The sequence below is a fragment of the Thalassophryne amazonica genome, chromosome 15 (assembly GCF_902500255.1).
Source record: "Thalassophryne amazonica chromosome 15, fThaAma1.1, whole genome shotgun sequence".
NCBI lineage: Eukaryota > Metazoa > Chordata > Actinopteri > Batrachoidiformes > Batrachoididae > Thalassophryne > Thalassophryne amazonica.
Genome location: NC_047117.1, coordinates 79263996 through 79291477, shown reverse-complemented (window position 1 = coordinate 79291477; position 27482 = coordinate 79263996). Strand labels below are relative to the sequence as shown.

The 27482-nt window shown below is 42.9% G+C and overlaps 1 protein-coding gene across 1 annotated transcript in view; it reads right to left on the bottom strand.

Moving 5' to 3' along the window:
- LOC117525749 (VPS10 domain-containing receptor SorCS1) overlaps window positions 1-27482 on the bottom strand; it is a 509976-nt gene that overhangs the window by 128321 nt on the left and 354173 nt on the right. The window contains 1 exon segment of the mRNA XM_034187684.1: window positions 9596-9754. Within this exon segment, the coding sequence (XP_034043575.1) occupies window positions 9596-9754 (159 nt within the window).

The following is a 27482-nucleotide window of genomic DNA, read 5'->3' as shown; positions in this document are numbered from 1 at the left end:
TAAGAAAGTTTTATTGCGTTTTCACATCATGTGGTCCTCAGAAAGAGAGTTTAGGTGCATTTGAGTGGAAAATAGTGTTAGTTGTTGACACGTCGCGGAGGATCAGCTTTTTAATGACCAGATACAGAGCGGCTCAGCTCAGAATTCTAAATAAAGGAGGAAAAAAAGTATAAAAATGTCTTTGTAAAGCTCAGTGCAGGTGTGCTGATCACCGCGCTTTAAGAGGTGAGGACGAGTCGAGCAGCTGCAAAAAAACGCGGATGAAAAGCTCACAGCTCACTGAAAGTGGGCAGTTCAGTCGAACCCGGACCTCCTGCCCACGGACCAAGTTTAATGCTGCTATCGACCCACAATGAAAAATAATAGTAACGCATAGTGACATGGAGAAGTAACTTTAATCTGATTACTGATTTGGAAAGATTAACGCGTTAGATTACTCGTTACTAAAAAAAGTGGTCAGATTAGAGTAACGCGTTACTAAGTAACGTGTTACCGGCATCACTGCTGGTGAAGTGGTACAAGTTGTTGCAAGTCCCATGTACAGTATTTCTTATTTAGTGCTTTATCTTTTTAATGTAGACCATATTGCAAAGATTTTGTCTCACACTAAGATTTAGAACCAAAAATTGTTAGAACAAAGTTTTTTTCATTTGTCATTAAACAAACAAAAAAGCAGCACATAAAAGTATGATAAGCGATGCACCTTCTATAATCACAACTACTCTGCAATTCTTGCTACACATGGCTCTTTTTAAGTACAGTACATAAAACAGTTGGAATGTGCAAAATTTAAACCCACATTCAGTTTATTGTTTTATGAAGCTAACTTGAAAGCCTGATTTCCATTTGCTCACCTGCGGCACTTAATGCCGTCTCAGTAATTTGCTTTCAGTATCATGTAGTCACCGCCAAATACTAAAACTGCTAACGTGAAATGATAAATGGATGAAAACAAAACTCCAGTTGGTGTTTACATCTTTCACGCTAATAGGTCATCACTCAGAAAATTGTTGGGCTGTGTGTTAAAGGTGTGTGCATGTTTTTAAAAGCACGAAGACGTCCGACTGGCTGCACAAAGTGCGACATCCTGTACGGCTCGTGAAGGAAAACCCACTGAGCTCTGCTCTACAAAGGAGAAAGCCTTCATTATTCATCACAGCGGAAGCATGAGGTGCAAATGGGCTAAGCTGCAAGGAAAGGATTTTATTAATGCAAATGATCATTTTAAAATGTCTTTAAATTTTATTTCTCAAGAGAAAATGGAAGATTCTTTTCAAAGTTTCTATCTCTGCATGCAACTTACACGATTACTTATTTTTATTTACAAATTATATGAGCAAATTATTCATTTGCAAAACGTGCATTCTGTCTTTGGCCGTATAAAAGTGTGCAACATCACTGTGCACTGTGTTAGACATTTGACTTGGTGCTGATTGCTGTTCAAAACCTGCCATTAATTCGTAAAGATGCAGTAAAACTGAAGTCCGGGTTAGGCTTCATCTTCTGAGATGTGATTCAAAGTGAAACAAAATACGTGCCGGGGATATTAAGTCCAGAGTGGTTTGATGGGATTGTTCAAAAGCAGATGTGGCTCAGTAAACGTGGAGGAGAACAGTACCTCGAGATGAGGGATCCCCTTATGAAGTAGTTTTTTTTTTAGTTTGTTTTGGAGGGATTTTTGGCATGTGATCCCAGTCTGAGTCATTTAATACTGGGTATATACCAATCTGGTAGTTGTATTTTTCTTGATATTTCACTTCCTTCAGTCATGAGGACCCCAGTGGCTGCAGCGGGTAGGTGGTTACATATCACAGGTAGCAATTAACCGGTTATTTGCCTGGGTGGTTCCATAGTGTAGTGAATACAGTGACATTTGGCACCAGTACATGGTCCCAGACCTGAAAAGGGGCAGATTTTTTCTTTCCCATCTTTGATCTTGATTCCTTTGATCCAGTCATGTCTTTGATCTTTGATATTTGATTGTGATCCTGTTTACAGCAATTACTGATTGCATGATAAAAGGAATCATGATCAGACATACTTTCAAGATATATATATCTTTTAAGAAGATCGAAAGACTGACAGACAACAACAAAGATGTGTTTTCAGCAACCGAGATCGAAATTCTGCAATTATGGTCAAATGTGAAGATCAAAGACAAGTAATCAGGAACAACATGAGGCAAACAGGGTCAGATATTATTATTCAGGATCAAAGCTCAGTGATCAGGATAAACATCATTGATCTGGATCAATGAAAGGAAAATGTCAAGGGAGACCATTAACCAGAATACTGTTGGGTTTTTGGTGGAAGTAGGTGATCTCTCGGTTTAGCATGGCGGCTTCTCCTGTCTCTCCCGCACTTTTCTGCTCTGGGTGTGAAATGTTTAGTTATTCCTCGGCCTCCTTTAGCAATAATTGTACTTGTAATAAGTGTAGCTTATTCGTAGCTTTGGAGGCCAGGCTGGGCGAATTGGAAACTTGGCTCCGCACCGTGGAAAATTCTACAGCTAGCCAGGCCCCTGTAGTCGGTGCGGACCAAGGTAGCTTAGCCACCGTTAGTTCCCTTCCAGCAGATCCCGAGCAGCCGGGAAAGCAGGCCGACTGGGTGACTGTGAGGAGGAAGCGTAGCCCTAAACAGAAGCCCCGTGTACACCGTCAACCCGTTCACATTTCTAACCATTTTTCCACACTTGGCAACACACCCGCTGAGGATCAAACTCTGGTTATTGGCGACTCTGTTTTGATAAATGTGAAGTTAGCGACACCAGCAACCATAGTCAAATGTCTTCCGGGGGCCAGAGCAGGCGACATTGAAGGAAATTTGAAACTGCTGGCTAAGGCTAAGCGTAAATTTGGTAAGATTGTAATTCACGTCGGCAGTAATGACACCCGGTTCCGCCAATCGGAGGTCACTAAAATTAACATTGAATCGGTGTGTAACTTTGCAAAAACAATGTCGGACTCTGTAGTTTTCTCTGGGCCCCTCCCCAATCGGACCGGGAGTGACATGTTTAGCCGCATGTTCTCCTTGAATTGCTGGCTGTCTGAGTGGTGTCCAAAAAATGAGGTGAGCTTCATAGATAATTGGCAAAGCTTCTGGGGAAAACCTGGTCTTGTTAGGAGAGACGGCATCCATCCCACTTTGGATGGAGCAGCTCTCATTTCTAGAAATCTGGCCAATTTTCTTAAATCCTCCAAACCGTGACTATCCAGGGTTGGGACCAGGAAGCAGAGTTGTAGTCTTACACACCTCTCTGCAGCTTCTCTCCCCCTGCCATCCCCTCATTACCCCATCCCCGTAGAGATGGTGCCTGCTCCCAGACCACCAATAACCAGCAAAAATTGTTGTGTGGGCCGCCAGAAGAGGAGGTACTGCTGGCCCACCACCAGTGGGCGCCCTGCCTGAAGTGCGGGCTTCAGGCACGAGAGGGCGCTGCCGCCACAGACACAGCCGGGGGTGACAGCTGTCACTCATTATCTCTTGACAGCTGTCACCCATCTACTCTACATCATCTCACTCCATAAAGACCAGACGTCATCTCCACCTCGTTGCCGAGATATCACACTTCTTTGGAGGTAATAGACTCAGCCGTTTGTGTTTTGCAATATATCTGTATATTGTGAGTGTTTGCAGGAGTACCCGTCCCTCTTTCTGTGGAAGCTGAGTGAGTGCAGGACGGCACTCTTTTCCCCTGAGGAATCACTGCGGTACTCTACAGAATATTGAGTGAGAGGTGGAGGTGGCATTCCCACCGTTGTTGTTACGGGGTGTACACACACCCACACTTGACAGTCTTTGTTCTTCGCCAGCAGTACCAGATCCGACAGTCGGGGACGGTGATCACCTGGGAATTCGGGACTTGGCGGCTCCAGTATTCACCAGGTTCGGTGGCGGCGGAAATCGTGTGGTTCCGGCTCTTCTCAGGACAGACGTCGTCTATCCTCGAGCCTGCCCACACGTCACCTTTGTGGATTGACTGTAATCATATTCTGAGATTGTCTGTATGTTCGTTGTGCACCTTCACAACATTAAATTGTTATTTTTTGGCTCATCTATTGACCGTTCATTTGCGCCCCCTGTTGTGGGTCCGTGTCACTACACTTTCACAACAAAAATCTATTTAAGCATAAAAAACCAAAAAGAAAAAATAATATAGCACCTTCAACTGCACCACAGACTAAAACAGTTAAATGTGGTCTATTAAACATTAGATCTATCTCTTCTAAGTCCTTGTTAGTAAATGATATAATAATTGATCAACATATTGATTTATTCTGCCTTACAGAAACCTGGTTACAGCAGGATGAATATGTTAGTTTAAATGAGTCAACACCCCCGAGTCACACTAACTGCCAGAATGCTCGTAGCACGGGCCGAGGCGGAGGATTAGCAGCAATCTTCCATTCCAGTTTATTAATTAATCCAAAACGCAGACAGAGCTTTAATTCATTTGAAAGCTTGACTCTTATTCTTGTCCATCCAAATTGGAAGTCCCAAAAAACAGTTTTATTTGTTATTATCTATCGTCCACCTGGTCGTTACTGTGAGTTTCTCTGTGAATTTTCAGACCTTTTGTCTGACTTAGTGCTTAGCTCAGATAAGATAATTATAGTGGGTGATTTTAACATCCACACAGATGCTGAGAATGACAGCCTCAACACTGCATTTAATCTATTATTAGACTCAATTGGCTTTGCTCAAAATGTAAATGAGTCCACCGTCCACTTTAATCATAACTTAGATCTTGTTCTGATTTATGGTATGGAAATTGAAGACTTAACAGTATTCCCTGAAAACTCCCTTCTGTCTGATCATTTCTTAATAACATTTACATTTACTCTGATGGACTACCCAGCAGTGGGGAATAAGTTTCATTACACTTGAAGTCTTTCAGAAAGCGCTGTAACTAGGTTTAAGGATATGATTCCTTCTTTATGTTCTCTAATGCCTTATACCAACACAGTGCAGTGTGCACTCTGTGAGTGAGATAGAGTATCTCGTCAATAGTTTTACATCCTCATTGAAGACAACTTTGGATGCTGTAGCTCCTCTGAAAAAGAGAGCCTTAAATCAGAAGTGCCTGACTCTGTGGTATAACTCACAAACTCGCAGCTTAAAGCAGATAACCCGTACGTTGGAGAGGAAATGGCGTCTCACTAATTTAGAAGATCTTCACTTAGCCTGGAAAAAGAGTCTGTTGCTCTATAAAAAAAGCCCTCCGTAAAGCTAGGACATCTTACTACTCATCACAAATTGAAGAAAATAAGAACAACCCCAGGTTTCTTTTCAGCACTGTAGCCAGGCTGACAGAGTGAGAGCTCTACTGAGCTGAGTATTCCTTTAACTTTAACTAGTAATGACTTCATGACTTTCTTTGCTAATAAAATTTTAACTATTAGAGAAAAAATTACTCATAACCATCCCAAAGACATATTGTTATCTTTGGCTGCTTTCAGTGATGCCGGTATTTGGTTAGACTCTTTCTCTCTGATTGTTGTGTCTGAGTTATTTTCATTAGTTACTTCCTCCAAACCATCAACATGTCTATTAGACCCCATTCCTACCAGGCTGCTCAAGGAAGCCCTACCATTAATTAATGCTTCGATCTTAAATATGATCAATCTATCTTTATTAGTTGGCTATGTACCACAGGCTTTTAAGGTGGCAGTAATTAAACCATTACTTAAAAAACCATCACTTGACCCAGCTATCTTAGCTAATTATAGGCCAATCTCCAACCTTCCTTTTCTCTCAAAAATTCTTGAAAGGGTAGTTGTAAAACAGCTAACTGATCATCTGCAGAGGAATGGTCTATTTGAAGAGTTTCAGTCAGGTTTTAGAATTCATCATAGTACAGAAACAGCATTATTGAAGGTTACAAATGATCTTCGTATGGCCTCAGACAGTGGACTCACTCTGTGCTTGTTCTGTTAACCTCAGTGCTGCTTTTGAGTACTGTTGACCATAAAATTTTATTACAGAGATTAGAGCATGCCATAGGTATTAAAGGCACTGCGCTGTGTGGTTTGAATCATATTTATCTAATAGATTACAATTTGTTCATGTAAATGGGGATCTTCTTCACAGACTAAGGTTAATTATGGAGTTCCACAAGGTTCTGTGCTAGGACCAATTTTATTCACTTTATACATGCTTCCCTTAGGCAGTATTATTAGACAGTCATGGCATAAATTTTCATTGTTACGCAGATGTACCCAGCTTTATCTATCCATGAGCCAGAGGACACACACCAATTAGCTAACTGCAGGATTGTCTTACAGACATAAAGACAGGATGACCTCTATTTCCTGCTTTTAACTCAGATAAAACTGAAGTTATTGTACTTGGCCCCACAAATCTTAGAAATATGGTGTCTAACCAGATCCTTACTCGGGATGGCATTATCCTGACCTCTAGTAATACTGTGAGAAATCCTGGAGTCATTTTAATCAGGATATGTCATTCAATGCACATATTAAACAAATATGTAGGACCTGCTTTTTTGCATTTGCGCAATATCTCTAAATTAGAAAGGTCTTGTCTCAGAGTGATGCTGAAAAACTAATTAATGCATTTATTTCCTCTAGGCTGGACTATTGTAATTCATTATTATCAGGTTGTCCTAAAGTTCCCTGAAAGCCTTTAGTTAATTCAAATGCTGCAGCTAGAGTACTGACAGGGACTAGAAGGAGAGAGCATATCTCACCCATATTGGCCTCTCTTCATTGGCTTCCTGTTAATTCTAGAAGAAGAATTTTAAATTCTTCTTCTTACTTATAAGGTTTTGAATAATCAGGTCCCATCTTATCTTAGGGTCCTCATAGTACCATATCACCCCAATAGAGCGCTTTGCTCTCAGACTGCAGGCTTACTTGTAGTTCCTAGGGTTTGTAAGAGTAGAATGGGAGGCAGAGCTTCAGCTTTCAGGCTCCTCTCCTGTGGAACCAGCTCCCAGTTCAGATCAGGGAGACAGACACCCTCTCTACTTTAAGATTAGGCTTAAAACTTTCCTTTTTGCTAAAGCTTATAGTTAGGGCTGGATCAGGTGACCCTGAACCATCCCTTAGTTATGCTGCTATAGACTTAGACTGCTGGGGGGTTCCCATGATGCACTGAGTGTTTTCTTTCCTCTTTTTGCTCTGTATGCACCACTCTGCATTTAATCATTAGTGATTGATCTCTGCTCCCCTCCACAGCATGTCTTTTTCCTGGTTCTCTCCCTCAGCCCCAACCAGTCCCAGCAGAAGACTGCCCCTCCCTGAGCCTGGTTCTGCTGGAGGTTTCTTCCTGTTAAAAGGTAGTTTTTCCTTCCCACTGTCGCCAAGTGCTTGCTCACAGGGGGTCGTTTTGACCGTTGGGGTTTTTCCGTAATTATTGTATGGCCTTGCCTTACAATATAAAGCGCCTTGGGGCAACTGTTTGTTGTGAATTGGCGCTATATAAATAAAATTGATTTGATTTGATTTGATCTCTGAATGCCTTTCCACTTCATGTATAAAGCTGTGAACAGGCATAGGAAAGACTCGTTTCACATGGCTGTAATTTCACATTTATGCAAACTGAGTGATCATTAGCTACCTCCAAAACCTGGAGAAAGAGGGACTCATCGTCAGGCAGACATACTACAGACTGTACCCGGTGGACACCACTCCATGCATCTATGGACTGCCCAAAATCCACAAACAGGACGTGCCACTCAGGCCTATTGTATGTAGCACAGATTCCATCACATACAATTTGGCCAAGCACCTCAAGTGGATTTTGGCTCCTCTAGTGGGTAACTCAGACCACCATGTGGAGAACACACAAGATTTTGTGAACAAGATCAAAGACCTGCAGCTGGAGGCAGATGAAACTATGGTGTCATTTGATGTGACTTCGTTGTTCACCTGCATCCCCACCGCTGAGGCCATCTTAGCTGTGAGGCAGAGACTGCTGGAGGATGTGTCTCTACCTGAAAGGACCAAACTCACACCAGACCACATCTGCCAAATCTGTCTTAACACCACGTATTTCCTGTTTAGGGGGAATTACTACAGGCAGATCCATGGTTGTGCGTTGGGGTCCTCCGGTATCCCCCATTGTGGCCAATCTGTACATGGAGCGAGTGAAGAAGAACAGCCTTGACGTCGTTCACCAGGGCATCTCTCCCAGTCACTGGTTCAGATATGTCGATGACACATGGTTAAAATCAACAGGAGGTCGAGGACTTTACAGAACACATCATTCGGTGGATTCCAATATCAAGTTCACACGTGAGGATGCCAGAAACAACCATTTAGCGTTCTTGGACTGTGATGTTACGATTGGAGAGAACAGGCAGCTCCAGACAGAGGTTTACAGAAACCCACTTACACTGACCAATATCGCTCTTTGGCTTAAACCACCCCCTTGAACACAAGCTTGGGGTGATCAGGACTCTTCAACACAGAGCCCTACAGGTGCCCACAACTGCAGAGGGAAGCGCTAAAGAACAACAACTTGAACGGAAAGCCCTCACAGTATGTGGGTACCCACGATGGTCCCTGGACAAAGTGCAGAAGTCCCAGAAAACAAACAGACCAGATAGACAGGAGACGGAGACAAGAAGAAGAGGAGTGTCTCTCCCTTATTTAGCAGGAGTAGGGGAAAAACTACAGAGGATCTTCAGACAGCACAAAATCCCAGTTTACTTTAAACTGGTTAACACCTTGAGACAGAAATTAGTTCACCCTAAGGACAGGATCCCTAGTTACAAACAGAGCAATGTAGTGTATTATATGAGATGTCAGGAAAACTGTAATGAACACTACATAGGTGAGACTAAGCAACCTTTAACAAGAGGCTATACCAGCACCGCAGAGAGGTCGCCAGTGGACCTCAGTCTGCAGTTCATCTCCACCTGAAAGACACTAACCACACGTTTGAGGACAGGAAGTTAAAATTTTAGCCAGAGAGAGAAATGGTTTGGAGAGAGGTGTCAAGGAAGCATTCTTTGTAAAACAGTTGAAACCCAGCCTTAACCGGGGAGCGGGTCTCAGACACGCTTTGTCCCCTGTTTACATGGGGCACTCAGGTCAAAGCAGTTCAGTCTTTTGTTCATGGTAATGAGTCATTCACGTCATCAGGAGAGTTGTCAAGGAGCCATCAGGGGAGGCTTCCATCCCATCATTAGGAGAGTGCTAACTAGCGCACAATAGGTGCTAAGTAGAGCTATTGTTTAATCACTAGCCTATAGCAGTCAGCCTCTCGGTAGGAGGGGTCTGGTTAGGTTAAAAACTCCAGCTTTTGTTGGCTTCTGATTTATTCTTCTCTACAAGAGTCAAGACAGAAGTCAGACTACCAGAGCAAGAATTTTAGCTGAGGAAGCTTCTGTGATTTGAAGCGAAATGTCCTCACGTCAAGCAACCCAGTCCAGTCGAAGATTCAAGCTTCTCTACTATGCAAACAGTGACATAATCCAATGTTATCCACATTGAATCCAGCATGTGAACTTCATGCCAAACTCTTGTGTAATAGGATCTCACATTTATCCAACCCGCTCTGGGGAAAGCCTTCCACGACTGTTGTTTTCTGATGCGTAACGCTTTAGTGGTCTCAGCTGGTCTCTAACCTTTTGGTCATGGCTGTAGGCCAGGATCCAGTCCTCCTGCTCGGGGTGGAAGAGCAAGCTGAGGATGTAGAAGTTCAGCCGATATTTCTGATATGTGGCGCCTTCATCTAAGCTGATCAGTAGACTGCTCTCCACCTCTGGATCAGTTAGCAGCATGATCTGGATCAAAGTAAAACACACACACAAATATTAAGGAATATTATCCTGCAGGAGGGCAGTCGTATGGGCGACAAACTAAATGATGAAGAAATACTACTCATGGGTATGAAGATAGTAATGGCTAAAGCAATCTGACATTCCACCCCAATGACCTTGACCCTGTCCCAACAGACTGTCATCTGGCTGGCATTGCCAAGGCAATTCTGGAATCCACCAATATGTGTGACACATTTGGCCCAAGGTGGGTTAAAATCAAATTCTGTGAACCTAAGCTTGCCAAATGATGGTTTTTGTGTTGTTTGTTTGTTTGTAAGCAGTTTCCGGGTCAACCTTCAGTGACATAACAACTTTGGTAGAACGTAGCAAAAATGACCTTGGAGGGGTAGACCAACAGACCAACACGCAGACATAATCTTGGTCCCAATGATTAGCTTTTGGCAAATTTATGGTCCAAATTTTGTGCAAATTGGAGAGAAAAAAGTTCACTTTTGCCACATGCATTTGGCACAAACTGGAGTAAAAATTTTAATGTTGACCTTTAGCCCCCAATGATCTTGACCCCAATAACTGACTTTTGGTGAATTTGATGCAAATTGGGCATTTCCAGAAGCCACCTATATTGTAGTTAAAAAAAAATAAAATAAATAAATAATAATAATTTTTACTTTTGATCACAAAACCTTGACCTTTGTAAAAACTAACCCTTTAAGGCCAGTTCTGACTGTCTGGTTGACTGTCATCCACATATCAAGTTCTGTGGAAATTGGCCAAAAGACCTGGGACATATATGGAAACAAACAGCTACATAAACCAGAGTTTTTGACCCCAATGAGATTGACCTTTGCCAAAACAAACCACTTAACGTGATTTCCTGTGTAAACCTACATGCACACAGTAACAGTGTAACAAACATACACAGACACAAACACTTCTCAAATTTTAATATAATGATGATGATGATGATGATGATGATGAGGATGATGATGATGATGATGATGATGAAGGGTGTTTCCATATTAAAATCAGAGTTCCTACATTACCTATTATTTTTCAATGAAAGCATAATTGAAATGAATTTGTATCTGAGTGTGAAAATATGTGCTTGTGTGTGTGTGTGTGTATGTGTGTGTCAGCATTTTAACTGTGTAAAGTAGAAAATACTTTTCATTGTGCTGTTTTGCTTCCCTGCAACATGCATTCACACGGAATAACTGAAACCACCAGAAGGCCCACTTGCGATAATGACAGAAAAAAAAGATTGCTTATTATTTATTTATTTATTTTTAAAGCAGCAGCATGTTGCATCAACAGCCTGACGACCTGGCAAGGAACTTGTCAGGGTGAAAAAATAGTTATTATCTATCACACATGCTATTTACAGTATGGGCCGTATATTCTTGGACAGTTACAATTTGTATGATTTTGCCTGTGTACACCACCACAATGGCATTATAGGTGACTTGTTATTGAAATTATTGGAGTAGGTGCCAAGGGCCCCATCTATTCTTTACCTCCCACCCACCACCAAAAGAAAATTACATTCTACATACAATATAGTCCACAAAAGTAGGCATTAGTAAGAAGTCTGATATCCCATAAAGTCGCTGAGACCCATTTGAGTCTGAGCTTATCCTGGGGTACGGTAGCACGAAAAGGATGAGAGTCTACAACTTCTCCTGGATGGGACACCAGTCTGACACATCCAACACCAGCACCCAGTGACAGCTAGGGGGAATGGGACAACACAAATCACACAGACAGGTACTGTAAACAGGACTCAAAGTTCCAGCTACATAAATAAAGTCTAAGACATATTCATTGACATGGAAATGTTCATGTATCCATCTCCCGACTTTTATGAAGAAAACTGATTATGTACAGGTACTATACCAAAGGGGCCCATTACTTATTCAACCCATCATCTTGGCTTTATATTTTTAATAATTTATATCAAGTTGTAGAGATTTGCTTTGAGTTTAACTTTAAGGAAGACCATTTTAGAATTTCTTTTTTTGAGAAGACTGATTCACTTTTTGTATTTGAAATGGCATAAACAAATTAAAATGTGTTAAATACGAAGGGGCCCAACACTTTTAGAGGACACTGTAACAACATTTGATTTGGTTTCTTTGTACTGAATTCTTTCCTGTACCTAACTCACTTGGTGGCTCTAATTGGTCCACACAGTGTTTACAACAGTTCATCATACATCGAGGCAAACAAACGGAGGCTGATCACCACATCTGAGACATCAAGCCCGTGATTAGAGCCACCGCTGTAGAGTAACGTGTTAAAAAATAAATTCTCATCGCTTGTCAGTTCTCCACTGATGGTGTCTCAAAGAATAATTTGTATCTGTCAGTCTTGATAACATAATCAATAAGACACATCACGCAGCAAATGTGTGTCTTTTGTCTGCATGCACACGCATTCAGAACTGTGCTGTTTTTCCTCTGCTTTCATCCCCAACACCGTATGCTCAGTCAGGCCTTCCAAAGACTAGTCTCATATGGGGTTCAATCTTTGATTAGCTGTTCGATGTTTCTGCAAGTTTTTTGAGACAATCTCCAGAAAAAAACAACAAAGCCCAGATTTAATCAGATGCAAATATAATTGAATAAGTGAGCCTGAGGACTTGATCAGTAGAGGAGTATACAGGAAGGGCAAGTATGGAACACAAACTGCTTTGATTTGCGTCCCCCAATCTATACATGTTTGTCCATTTTAATGATGCGAGCTGATGTGGGTGTTATTTGATGCACCTGCAATTTTAATTTCTAAAGTTAATGCTTGATACATCAAGTAACTTTGCATGCCGTGATGTGAATTGACTGATGTGTGCTGAACTTTGTTTTTCCACTATGGCTTTATTTGCATATAGGGCTGCAACAAACGATTGTTTGGATCATCGATGAATCTGATGGGGTTTCGACACGATTAATTGATTAATCGGATTAGTGGGAATTTTTTTTTTAAATGTGCCAGGGAAACAATTTTTCTCTCCTTCCATCACTTTATTTGACAACAGAACATTATTTGAAAACTTAAAATACTTGAAAATCAACAAATCGTCAAATGTCCCTTGGCTGTTGAAATATAAAATAATAAAGAATAAAACAGTTTATAATAAAGAACAAAAAGAATTATTTCAAATGGCATTGCTTTATCAAAGTGCTGAGTTGCCATAAAACAGAGACATATGCTCTTTAGGGTTTTAGTGGGGAAAAGTTAAAATAAAGTGAAATAAAACAAATTAAACCAACAATGCAGTAGCTCAAAGCACTCCTTCATTGGTTCAAGATTCAAAGCAAAGCTCGGTTGATTATATGGAAAAAACGAAACATTTGCAGTAAAACAAAGTTATTTAGCAACTAATCGATGACTAAATTAGTTGACAACTATTTTAATAATCGATTTTAATTCGATTAATTCGATTAGTTGTTTCAGCTTTATTTGCATATTATCGGGCCCAATAACACTTTGACAAATGTCCATTAGTTCATAGATCACTACAGACAAATTTCCTCAACTTCTCACTATAATTGCTATAAAACTGAATTTTTCATTTCTGGTGAAATGCATTCACTAACTCAATTATAGAAATAAACTTCACTCTGAAGAATCGTAGAGTAATTACAGAACTACTTATTTTGCAGACAGCTGATAGAATCATGCCCAGAAGCTACAACCAAACAAGGTCTCTGCCAAATGCAATGTTCAAGGTTCACCAAAATGTCAAATTTCCCTTTTTGTACTCTCATCTCAAGAAAACACCCACACATTTAGACCTCTGGTGACACCTCTGAGTTGTGCACTCTCGACTCACGAAGTTGGCTCAGAAAGTAAATCAATCATGGTAGAACCCCATGTTAAAATGCCCAGATACAGGATAGATAAACATGTTTACAACCTGCTACAAAAATGATTGAGGCCTCTTGAGCTAGTTTCCCCATTCAAGACAACTGTATAGGGGTGGCGGGTAAATGTTTAGGATGTTTTAAGTCACAGGAGCGAAGCGTGGTGCAGCGGAGCGAAGCTCACTTTTATGGTAAATGAAGGCACAAACCAGAAATGGCACAAAAAAAATCTGCCCAATGGAGAAAAAAGCCACAAACTGGACACATTGTCATAAAAAAGCCGTAAAAAAGCCACAAACCCATGGTAGATGTAGCTGCAAACCGGAAATGGCACAAAATGATTCGATCCACTGACATCAATAGCCTTTTTGCGTAACGATTCCCTTATCAGTCCTTCAGAGCGACCGTTGTTTTTTAAGGTGTTTATCGGGAAAATGATCATTTCTCTACATTGATTACAGACCCTGCAGTGGGTCTGTAATCAACTGCTTCTGTAATGGCTCCGCTTTGAAACTTGAACCAGTGAAGCAGTGCTCTGATGCGCTGCTTCGTTGGTTCTCTGCTTCGATGCTTTTCAGAAGCGGCAAGTTCACTTCTTAACCCCTCTCAAAGCCATTTAAAGAAGTCAATCATGAGTCACTTTTGTGTGGATTAAAGACACTAACTGGGACTCCTGCTGCATGAAAGAAACAAGAATTGTCCTCCGTTCTGTTAACACAGCTCCAAACACTGCACCGCTCTGCCGAGTCAAGTTAGAGTCTGGCCGGAATTAATAACTTCAAAGCAAATCGCCGTTTTTAAATCAAATGACACCTCTTTCGAAACGTTGTAATACAACAATAAACTACAATCAACTAAAACTTTTTTCCTCCCAAAATGAGAAGTCTGTTCTTTATGAATTACAGTGATGCTGACGTGCAGCCGGCTGGTATAGAGGTATGGAGTGACATTCATGCCATTAATGTCTGATAGGAAATGCTTTTGACAAAAAATATAGATTTTGTTTATTTCTATTTATGTCCAGAGAACAAGGATCCACCATGTAGATTTTATGTACATCCACAGATCAAGGATCCAGTGATCAATTTCATTTTATTTACTTTAAGATTCAATAAAATGTTGTTGACATAGAAAACCTGTAAAGTCTACTTTTAGTACACAGAAAATTCACCAGAGGGAATCGATAAGGAATCGGATTGATAAGCAGAATCGATAATGGCATCAATATCGATCTTATCACTAATCTTATCACTACCCATTCCTAGACTGAAATGACATGGTGAGATGCTGAAGAGCTTCGATCATTCATGTCTGCGACATATACATATTAATGTTGTACATTTTTAGGGGTATGGTCAGTATGAGTGACAGCTACTAACAGGCTGATAGCAGCTGCTTGCCAACAGGCTAAATTTTAATTCAAATATGATATAAATATGATTTACTTTGAGTTGAATTGTGCCAATGCACAATCTAAGATGTCTGCTCCAATATTTTTTGTTTGTGAAATTTTAATATAATTTAATTTGTAAGTTAGCACCATTAGTACCAGTTAGCATGTTTTCATAGCTGGGTACCGTTAGCTACATTTATAGTAGATGGTTATTGAGGTAATTTGCCATCACAGTATTTATGACCCACATCCAACCCACAGGTTGTTAAAGCAGTCACCCAGTGCACAAAACCATGCATTAATCAATCATCTAATCCCAGTTTAACACATAATAACCATTGCTGTTTTTTTGTTTTTTTTACTTTGAGATAGGTGGGCGTGTTCAGGCTTCATTCATCCCACCAAGGTTATTCCAGTTTTCCTACACTCCACCCCGTTGGCCAAGAGTTAGGCAGTGTATGGAGATATCCAAAACCAACACACTTAAGCTTCAAACCCAGTCTTGAGAAAACCTATGATGGTTTGTCTACTCTCTCTCTCTCTCTCTCTCTCTCTCTCTCTCTCTCTCTATATATATATATATATATATATAAAGCAAAAAATTGAGCTTGAGAAGGTGCATCCTGTTTCCACTGATCATCCACCTTGCGTAAATTCAGTTGATTGGACATGATTTTGAAAGGCATACACTTGTCTACATATAAGGACCTACAGTTGACAGCAGAGGTGGGGACGAAGTCATCAAGTCATTTTCAAGTCATGAATCAAGAAGTCCCAAGTCAAGTCTCAAGTCATAATGACCACCAATTGTTTGCAAGCTGACTTGAGACTTGACTTGGGACTTGCAGATTGATGACTTGAAAATGACTTGACAGTGACTCTTCATAGAGCTGGCCACCCATCTAAACTGAGTGATTGAGGGAGAAGGGACTTAGTCATAGAGGTGACCAAGGTCACTCTGTCAGAGCTCCAGCATTCCTCTGAGGAGAAAGGAGAACCTTCCATAAGGACAACCATCTCTGCAGCAATCCACCAATCAGTCCAGTATGGTAGAGTAGCCAAACTGAAGCCACTACTTATTAAAAGGCACATGGCAGCCCACCTGGAGTTTGCCAAAAGGCACCTGAAGGACTCTCAGACAATGAGAAACAAAATTCTCCGGTATGATGTGACAATGATTGAACTCTTTGGCGTGAATGCCAGGTGCCATGTTTAGAGGAAACCAGGCACCACCCCTACAGTGAAGCATGGTGGTGGCAGCAGCAAGCTGTGGGGATGTTTTTCAGTGGCAGGAACTGGGAGACTAGTCAGGATTGAGGGAAAGATAAATGCAGCAATGTACAGAGACATCCTGGATGGAAACCTGCTCCAGAGCGCTCTTGACCTCAGATTGGGGCGACATTTCATCTTTCAGAAAGACAATGACCCTAAACACATAGACAAGATATCAAAGGAGTGGCTTCAGGACAACTCTGTGAATGTCTTTGAGTGACCCAGCCAGAGTCCAGACCTGAATCTGATTAAACATCCCTGGAGAGATCTGAAAATATCTGTGCACCGACGCTCCCCATCCAGCCTGATAGAGATTGAGAGGTGCTGCAAAGAGGAATGGACAAAACTGCCCAAAGATAGGTGCACCAAGCTTCTGGCATCATATTCAAGAAGACATGATACTGTAATTGCTGCCAAAGGTGCATCAACAAAGTATTGAGCAAAGGGTGTGAATACTTATATACATCTGATTTCTATATTTTTTTAATAAAATGGCAAAAATTTCAAAAATACTTTTTGATGTTGTCATTACGGGGTGTTGTGAGTAGAGGTTTGACGGAAAGATAAATTTACTCCATTTTGGAATAAGGCTGCTGCATAACAAAATGGAACAAAATGGAAAAAGTGAAGTTCTGTGAATACCTTTTGGACTCACTGTATTTTTCTATGAATATGTTTTTGATTGATTAATATTTGTCTTTGGTTATATTTGTCGGTATATGGTGATATTGTTCTGTAAGTGTGACATCATCATCGGTTATTTTTAAAGCCTTGTTTTGCATGGACACCTTTTGTTCAGTAAGTACTCTGACTCTGCCAACTCAATTCGCAAACTTCAAATTGGGTAAACAAAAGCTGTATGTTTTCTGCAGAGGAGATTGTACCAGATTTAGTCAGGATTTCCCCAAGATGGAGCTGGGTGACAATCACATTTTTTAAACTAGAGAAACATTTCAGTGTTTGCTCCACAAAAGTTAGATTCACATTACTTTTTACCTTGACACTGCTGTCACTGTAGACTGCTGACCCAGGTGCAGGAGGATATATATCACAAGTATATTCTGTTCTGTCTGCTCAGTATGCTCATCCATGCCTTCCAAAAATATGCCACAGAGACCTTCAACCTAATGAAACTGCAAACAAAATATAACCAGGTCAGATCAGATTCACCCCTTATCAATGTAGAGGATCCACATGGAAAGAAGTGTCAGCAACACAGTACCTGCCACCCTCATGTGGTTTGAGTGTGTGCTGTTTTTGCATGAGGGAGATTCCTGCAGAATGAGGACCAGCTATGGAGTAATCACAGGATGGAGCGATTTGGGTTCAGTGCACTGAGAGGCACAAATGCAATTTAATCACTTGACTTCAATTTTAGATTTCATATTAAAAGATGCCTTCACTGATCAGAGTTGCTACAACAGCTTGCAAGCTGCCCTCACCCAGCACTCTACCTATGTCTTCCGCCTGCCCTCAACTTGGCACCCAGGTGGTTGGGCCATGGCCGTGTGCGTGGATCAGTAGAGCTCTGTGATTGGTTGAAAAATGTTGCTTTTCACATTTATATGCCGTGACTGCTCGCGTTACATATCCGAAACAGTATGTGTCAAATCAAAACGGTTTTGTCTGTGTAGCGTGGTAAGCAAAGAACAGTATGCATCATTGCGTCTCAGAGGAGATATGAAGTTATCAAATTGACCAAGGACATGGCCATGAGACATACTGTCCAACAACTGGGAGACTGCTGGGCAAGACCAGGGGCTAGCAAGGGCATCTGGTGTAAAACATGTGCCAAATCCCAATACGGATATGTACCAGATCCACGGTGGCACACTTGAGAAACTGCGATCAGCAAAAAGACATTTCACCTTCATATGCATGTCGGACAGTGGGGGATGTTCCGCAGTGATCACAGATCAACTATTGTCTGCTACTAAACTAATTACTGTTATAGATTCGTCCATTTAATATGTGACTAAATATTTGTGCTGTCTTTTATTTACTAGTTTGTAACTCTAAAAACAGAACTATACATTTAAGGCCCAAACTTTGTAAGAGTCCCGTTTAAGTTTCTGTCATGAACATTGTTGTCAAAGTCGATGCAGAAAAAGAACTGCTTGTGTGCCTGCACATGGCTTTACATGTACTTTAAAGGTAGCCTTTGGTGTGACAATCGCTATGTGCCCATTATATCATCAGACAACAGTGAGAATGAGAATACACACTGTTCTCACCATCAATATCCTTCTCAGTATGACACTGTACGACAAAGTGCTTCTGCTCGCTCATACCGGCGAGTCATTTGTCAAAACCCGTTTGGGTAACAGCAGTCATACTGGGCAGACGCACTCAGGCCAGTTAATCAATCATCAAAGGCAGATGTAACGGCACATACGGTACGTGAGCCACATGCTGACCGATCCAATCAAATGCACTCAAACTACAAACTCCAATTAACATTGCAGATCCACACGATGCTAAAAATGGCTGCTATGTTTCTGTCACAAAATGCAAATGACATTCTGAAAGGAATGTAGTTCACATCTGAACACAGAACTGCCAAGACTGGTCAACAAATTTTTTAGAAGTTGTCTGCTTCAAAAATAAATTGTTCTATTTGTTATGATTTTGTCATGCTGAATTGAAATATGACAATAAAAATGGCTGATTGTCAACCGTTTTCTAAGGTATTTAGTTTTACAGTTAACATCTACATAATTATATGGAGTTGAAAGTAGAGTTTTATGATGAATCATAAACATAGATCTTTTTATGTTTCTTTGATTGTTATATAAGAATATTTCACTTTAAAAATCAGCAAAAGGGTTATACATTAACTCTTAGTAGAGTAGTGACCTATATGAAAAACTATAGACAACAATTTGGAAGTATTTTGCTGTACTTCTTTGTGGTGAATTTGTAATGATATGGAGTAGACAAGAGAATTTTTTCGGCAGCATTAATTATCTTGGTGCACGTGGTGGTACAATTGGACTACCAATATGTAGATCTGTAGTCCCGTTCCTTGGGAACTACCCAGACAAAACATTTCATCTGTGTTGTCTCTGTGCAAACAGCTGTAAAGGGGTACTGACCTTCATGTGTCCAGCACTTTGAAATAGTAATCCATGTCTTCATTACCTCTTGGCTGGATTACTGTAATGCACTTTATTTTGGAGTTAGCCAGTCCTCCCTTGCACGTCTCCAGTTAGCAGACGAGCGGCAGCGTTCTGCGAACTAACTGGAGTACGAAAGAGGGAGCACATTACACTGATCCTGGCCTCCCTCCACTGGCTGCCTGTGCACTTTAGAGTTCATTTTAAGATTATTTTATTTGTTTTTAAATCTTTAAATGGCCTCGCCCCGCCCTACCTCTCTGAGCCCTACTTACTTCACCCCTATACCCCTGCACGGTGCCTCCGGTCAGCTGATAATCTGCTCCTTGAGGTACCGAGGTCCAAGCGAACGCTCCGAGTGCTTCGAGCATTTTCTGTTGCAGCTCCAAAAATTTGGAATGATTTACCTTTGCACATGAGGCAAAGGTAAATCTTCACTGTCTGTTATTAAAGCCAATCACTTTTATTCACTGGCTTTAACACCAGTATGAGACTTTGCTCCGTTTTAGTTGTTTTGCTTGTTTATTGCTGTTTTTATTGTTGTTGGGTTGCTTTGTTGTTTTTATGACCTTCATGTACAGCACTTTCTTTCACTTTTTGGCTGTTCGAAAGTGCTCTACAAATAAAGCTGAGTTAAGTTGAGTCCAGGAGTGGCCATAGACTCTCATCTGCTTCACGCAACATAATCCAAAGTTAAAATAACGGGTCTCAGCCTGTATACAAGACTTACTTCATCTCATCCTAAATGTACATCGAGATCCACCTCATGATCTGTTCAACTCTTCCTTAAATATACTTCTCCAATTTAAAAATCATCAATGACATTATACAGCCGTGCACTGTTGCACATATGGGTGTAGTTCAAAGTTTTTTTGATTTTGCGAAAGAAGAAAAAAATTGAAACTTGTTCCAGATTAAGGTCATAAGGAAAAGGTCAAATTTATCCTTCGGCAATGCTTATATATACAGGGGGATTTTTAGAATGACTATACACCCGTCCAAATATAAAGTCATATATCACCTGTGTGCGGTCACATGACCTGTGACCTTGAAAGGTCAACTCATTTAGAACATCTACTTCATGGAATTGATTAAAGGTAAATTTCATTTTATGATTCAACACTAATATGAAGGTCATCCAGTGACATTGGGTGAGCTTGAAATTTCAAATTCAAGGTCTAACCATTCATTTAAACAGTGTGGAGCTAATATGGATGAAACATGGTGAAAATGTAGTGGTCAACATGAAAGTGTTTAAATTTTGGATGTAATCTTTCAAATATCAAGGTCACACAGAATGTACTGTATCATGTGTAAAAAACATGTAGATCGTAGGAGTTGCACATTTTGACAGCGCCTTCCTGTTTAGATATATTTCACCAACACACAACCAAACCAAAAATGTGTTTGTCATGGCAACTATGAAAAGATTTTGAATCTGAATGAAAAGTAAAGCCCCTGTCAAACGGCAAATATTACCATCATCGGACACAGTCGGGAGGGAAAGAGGCGTGGTCAGCAGTGTCAGAACACAGCCACACTACCTCGTCCACACCTGCATGATGACATCCAAAGTGTATGTAGACAACAGTTTAGATGACACAGCTGCGGTCAAAACGGCCATAAAAGGCGCTAAAGACTGCCCGATGTCCAAACGTCTGGATGGCACGGGACCAGAATGGGAGGCAGCGCTGTTGTTCTTCACACGCAGCACGCGTGCAGCGTGCATGTGTGTGCTGAAATGATCACTCAGCTTGTGGTCTGTGTTCAGAACGGCTGCACAGGGCGCACATGTGGACGTGCCACTGGACACCTTTGCTGAAGGTTTACTGGCAGTGGGACAAGCAGTCACACCATGCGTCAGACCCAGCCTTTCCAGTGAACTTTAATTTCTTTGTTTTCTATTTTGTTCACTTTCATTGAGCACAACACAACTCTGTACAGTCGTGAGGTGAGTTGGATTATCACATGGTATTTAATTTCTGCGTGGTTATTTGCAGCACACAGCAGCTGAGTGAGAGACTGTGGTTTGGATCCTCTGCACTCTGTGCTGCTGGAGGTGAGTTTCATGTTTAATAATGTTGTCACGGCCTCATGATACAGTTCCACGTCACACCTCCTACAGAGTTTAGATGGTGCGCAAGTAATAATATGTATATTATAGCAGCAAGATCCGTTCAGCTCTGTGCCAGAAATGCGCTATGATGCATTACTGTGCATGAGCCCACGGAGAGGCGCAGCACCACACGGTACTTTCGGTTTGACTGTGTGCTGTTCACACCCACTGTATGTGATGAATGCGTGCCACATACTTGTTATTACATATCAACATTTCCTTTGCCCTGCTGGCGGGGATCCAGTGGAGGTGGACACCCATGGCACAACACTTGGATCAGTATCAGTTTGTGTACAAAAGGAAGCGGAGTACGAGTGATGCCATTTTAACTATAATGAACTTCGTTTTAAAGCATCTTGAGAGTTCCTCTGCATATGCCAAATTAGTTTTTATTGATTTTAGTTCTGCTTTTAACTGTATCCGGTCACATATCCTTCTTCAAAAAATGATTCAGCTGAATGTGAACCCTTTTTTAATTAAGTGGTATCATTCTTTTTTGACAAACAGGTCACAACAGGTGAAGGTCAATTCTGTCTGCTCTGATATTGCATTAAGTAGCACTGTTGCCCCTCAGGGCTGTGTTAGTTCACCTTTTTTATTTACACTGTATACCAATGACTGCATCAACTATCAGCCAAACCAGTATGTTGTTAAATTTTCAGATGACATCCTCAGTCTGCTAAACACTAGTACTAATTCAAGTTGTCACAAATCTGGAGTGGACAGGTTTGTGAACTGGTGTGATGTTCATGAATTGCAGATTAATACTAATAAAACAGTGGAGATGTTGGTGGACCCTCGGGCTGTTGGAGACCATAGTATGGTCACCATACATGGATGTAACATTAAACAGGTGGATTCGTATAAATATCTGGGGGTTTACATCGATAACAACTTAAGCTGGCACATGCAAGTGTCAAGCGTTTGTGCCCGAATCCACCAGCGAATGCACTTTCTTCGTCGACTCTGACTGGTGTATGTAGGAATACGAGGGCTGTCAATAAAGTATAGGTCCTTTTTATTTTTTTCAAAAACTATATGGATTTCATTCATATGTTTTTACGTCAGACATGCTTGAACCCTCGTGCGCATGCGTGAGTTTTTCCACGCCTGTCGGCGACGTCATTTGCCTGTGAGCACTCCTTGTGGGAGGAGTCGTCCAGCCCCTCGTCGGAATTCCTTTGTCTGAGAAGTTGCTGAGAGACTGGCGCTTTGTTTGATCAAAATTTTTTCTAAACCTGTGACGCACATCGAAGTGGACACGGTTTGAAAAATTAAGCTGGTTTTCGGTGAAAATTTTAACGGCTGATGAGAGATTTTGAGGTGATACTGTCGCTTTAAGGACTTCCCACGGAGCAGGACGTTGCGCAGCGCTCCCAGGCGCCGTCATCGACCTGTTACAAGCTGAAAACCTCCACATTTCAGGCTCTATTGATCCAGGACGTCGTGAGAGAACAGAGAAGTTTCAGAAGAAGTCGGTTTCAGCATTTTATCCGGATATTCCACTGTTAAAGGAGACTTTTTTTAATGAAAGACGTGCGGACGGGTCCGCGCGTCGGGACGCAGCCGACGCGGTGCGGGGGCACAGGAAAAACACCTCCGTGTTGATAACCATTTGTAAAATCCAGGTGGCTTTTGATGGCTTTCAGTGGAGTGAGTATCTGAGAAATTGTTTAATAGTTGGGCATGTTCCAACTTGTCCTTAAGGCTTCCAACAGAGGTGTTTTTCCTGTGGCAGAGCATCGCAGCGGCTGCGAGCCAACGCTGAAATCCGTCTGCACGTCTTTCATTAAAAAAAATCTCCTTAAACAGTGGAATATCTGGATAAAATGCTGAAACCGACTTCTTCTGAAACGTCTCTGTTCTCTCACGACGTCCTGGATCAATAGAGCCTGAAATGTGGTTTTCAGCTTGAAACAGGCTGACGACGGCGCCTGGGAGCGCTGCGCAACGTCCCGCTCCGTGAGAAGTCCTTAAAGTGACAGTATCACCTCAAAATCTCTCATCAGCCGTTAAAATTTTCACCGAAAACCAGCTTAATTTTTCAAACCGTGTCCACTTCGATGTGCCTCACAGGTTTAGAAAAAAATTTGATCAAACAAAGCGTCAGTCTCTCAGCAACTTCTCAGACAAAGAAATTCCGATGAGGGGCTGGACGACTCCTCCCACAAGGAGTGCTCACAGGCGAATGACGTCATGAAATGACGTCAGGCGTGGAAAAACCCACGCATGCGCACAAGGGTTCAAGCATGTCTGACGTAAAAACATATGAATGAAATCCATATAGTTTTTGAAAAAAATAAAAAGGACCGTTACTTTATTGACAGACCTCGTATTATGCTGATTTTCTACAGAGCAACGATTGAGTCTGTGTTATGGTATGGTATTACTAGCTGGTTTTGTAATTTAACGGTTAAATCAAAAACTCAAATATTAAATCTGACTAAGATAACTGGCAAAATCATGGGTATGGTGGTACCTGTGACTCCTCAAGAGTTGTTTGAACAGGCAGTTCTCAGATGTGCTGACAATATTTAACAGATGCGTCTCATGTACGGCACTCTGAATATACTTTACTTAACTCGGAAGGAGGTACAGGGTTCCTCTTTGTAAATATAATCGATATAAACATTCATGTGTGTGTGGGCCGCTGAAGAGGAGGTACTGCTGGCCCACCACACCAGAGGGCACCCTGCTTGGAGTGCGGCTCCAGCACGAGAGGGGCGCCAGACCCAGAAGAAGTGACAGCTGTCACTCATCCTCTGCCCAGCTGTCACTCGTTCATCTCACCACCATAAAAGCCGGACTGCAACTCCATCTCCCCGCACGAGAAATCGACTACCATTACCAAGTAATTCATTCTCTGCTGTAGTTATTCAGTGTAACTAAAACTGTGATCTTTGTGCAGCCGCGTACCTGTGAGTCTGTGAAGACTGGATTGGCGGATAGTGAGAGGACGACGGTCTTCATCCTCACTCCATCCAGAAAGAAGACAAACAGGAGCTGCACGAGTGATAATCTAGTTTGGAGGGTGGAGGTGCTCCCTCCTAACTGTGTGTTTGGACTGAGAATGCTGCGTGTGCGGACCTCACACTCACTCATCATATTTCTGCTTTTCCTGCCAGCAGTACCCGGGTCGACAGCCGAAGAACAGAGGCCACCTGGGGACTCGGGACTTGGCGGCTCCGGTGTTCTTCAGGGCCGTTGGTGGTGGAAGCCGTGTGGGACGCGGCTTCTCCTCGTCGGTGGTCTTCTATCTTCGAGCCTGCCCACACGGCACCTGGTGGTTAAATTGACTGTGCAAATTACTGTACGTTTCGTTGTGTATTATCACAACATTAATTGTTACCTTTTTGGCTATTCATTGTCCGTTCAATTTGCGCCCCCTGTGGTGGTTCCATGCTACGACACCTTCCCAACAGGAATTTCTCGGCCATCGCATGGATCCCGAGGGGCGTCAACCCGAGCTTGAACGGCCAATGGAAGAGCCAGGAGCGCAGGCGTCAGCGGGAGGCGTGTTGAGTGAGCTGCAGCAGAATCTTAACCGCTTCACGGCTCGGTAGATTTAGTGACCGAGGCAGAATGTCCTCCTTAATCGGAGGGTGGAGGCTCTCACCGCCAGGGTGGAAGCGCGCGATCAGGGCGCTGCTGCAGCCACTCCTCTGGCTGGTCCTGGGCCTGTATCAGACGTTCCACTGGTCGTTCAAACGAACCCCCCCACCGTCCCCTGAAGCATACATAAGCCCTCCGGAACCATACGGGGGCTGTGTCGAGACGTGCGCAGACTTCCTCATGCAGTGTTCGCTCGTCTTTTCACAGCGCCCTGTCATGTACGCATCAGACGCTAGCCGGGTGGCTTATGTTATTAATCTGCTTCGAGGAGAGGCACGCGCCTGGGCTACGGCGCTTTGGGAGCAGAACTCACGGCTCCTAACGTCTTATACTGGGTTTGTACGGGAGTTCAAACAAGTGGTTTGATCATCCCAATAGCGGCGAGACCGCTTCGAACGTGCTGCTGTCGATGAGACAGGGGCGCCGAGCGCAGCCGAGTATGTAGTTCGACTTCCGCATCGCGGCAGCGAGGATCCGGCTGGAATACCGTGCGCTCCGCGCTGCCTTTGTAAATGGACTGTCCCCGGTCCTTAAGGAGCACCTACTGGCTAAGGAGGAACCGCGGGGATTTTGACGGGCTTGTCGATTTAGTTATACGCTTAGGACAACCATTTAAATGAGCATCGTCGGGAGCAGGCTGGGGGGCGTGACCGGGCAACGAGCCGTCCTCCCCCTTCCGGTTTCCGACAAGGTGACGTCGTCCCCACGCTTCACTGCCAGAGAGCTCCGTGTGGCTACAGCTCCCCCTGCTGAGGAGGCTATGGACACAAGCAGGGCCAAAGTAAAACAAATGTCGACAAAGGAGGCTGGCCCGCGGGGAGTGTTTTGTCTGCGGCTCTTGCAAGCACATGCAGAAGGACTGCCCTAAACGGTCAAACTACAACGCTCGTCCTTAGAAACTGGGCTAAGGGTGGGCCATAACACACACGCGGGAAACCCCGCAAATCTGCACGAATCCCATAACAATCCTTTGTGGGGATTTAACCCTTCACGCCCCAGCACTGGTAACACGGGGTCTGAAGGGAATCTGCTGGACAGCAGATGGGTAAAGGAAGTAGGGCTCCCTCTGGTGGCTCTGCCGGCACGATTGCAGGTGCGAGCACTAGATGGCACGCTGCTTCCATTAATCACACATCAGACACAACCAGTGACTTTGGTTGTGTCTGGGAATCACAGGGAGGAGATAGTGTTCCATGTAACACCATCTACCTTCACGAGTGATTTTGGGCTTTCCATGGATGGTGAAGCACAATCCCCGGATAGATTGGCCGTCCGGGGTTGTGACGCAGTGGAGCGAAACCTGCCACCGGGAGTGTTTAGGATCCTTGGTTCCTCCCGGCACTACGGCTAATGAGGAGGTCAAAGTTCCCCCCAATCTATCGTCGGTGCCAAAGGAGTACCATGATCTTGCTGACGTTTTCAGCAAAGATCTGGCGCTTACTCTTCCCCCGCACCGACCGTATGATTGTGCCATCGATTTGGTCCCGGGCGCTGAGTACCCGTCCAGTAGGTTGTACAACCTCTCACGTCCGGAACGCGAATCAATGGAGACCTACATCTGGGACTCCTTAGCTGCAGGGCTGATCCGGAACTCCACCTCCCCGATGGGTGCTGGTTTCTTTTTTGTGGGTAAAAAAGACGGCGGACTCCGTCCATGCATTGATTACAGAGGGCTGAACGAGATCATGGTTCGCAACCGATACCCGTTACCTCTGTTGGATTCAGTGTTCACGCCCCTGCATGGAACCCAAATTTTCACTAAATTGGATCTTAGAAACGCGTACCACCTGGTTCGGATCCGGAAGGGAGACGAATGGAAGACGGCATTCAACACCCCGTTAGGTCATTTTGAGTACCTGGTCATGCCGTTCGGCCTCACTAATGCCCCCGCGACGTTCCAAGCTTTGGTAAATGACGTCTTGCGGGACTTCCTGCATCGGTTCGTCTTCGTATATCTGGACGATATACTCATCTTTTCCCCGGACCCTGAGACCCATGTCCAGCATGTACGTCAGGTCCTACAGCGGTTGTTGGAGAACCGGCTGTTTGTGAAGGGCGAGAAGTGCGAGTTTCACCGCACTTCTTTGTCCTTCCTGAGGTTCATCATCTCCTCCAACTCTGTCGCCCCTGATCCGGCTAAGGTTGTGGCGGTGAGAGATTGGCCCCAACCAACAAGCCGCAGGAAACTACAGCAGTTCCTAGCCTTTGCAAATTTCTACAGGAGGTTCATTAAAGGTTACAGTCAGGTAGTTAGCCCCCTGACTGCCCTGACCTCCACCAAGGTCCCCTTCGCCTGGTCGGATCGGTGCGAAGCCGCGTTCCAGGAGTTGAAACGCCGGTTCTCGACTGCACCAGTTCTGGT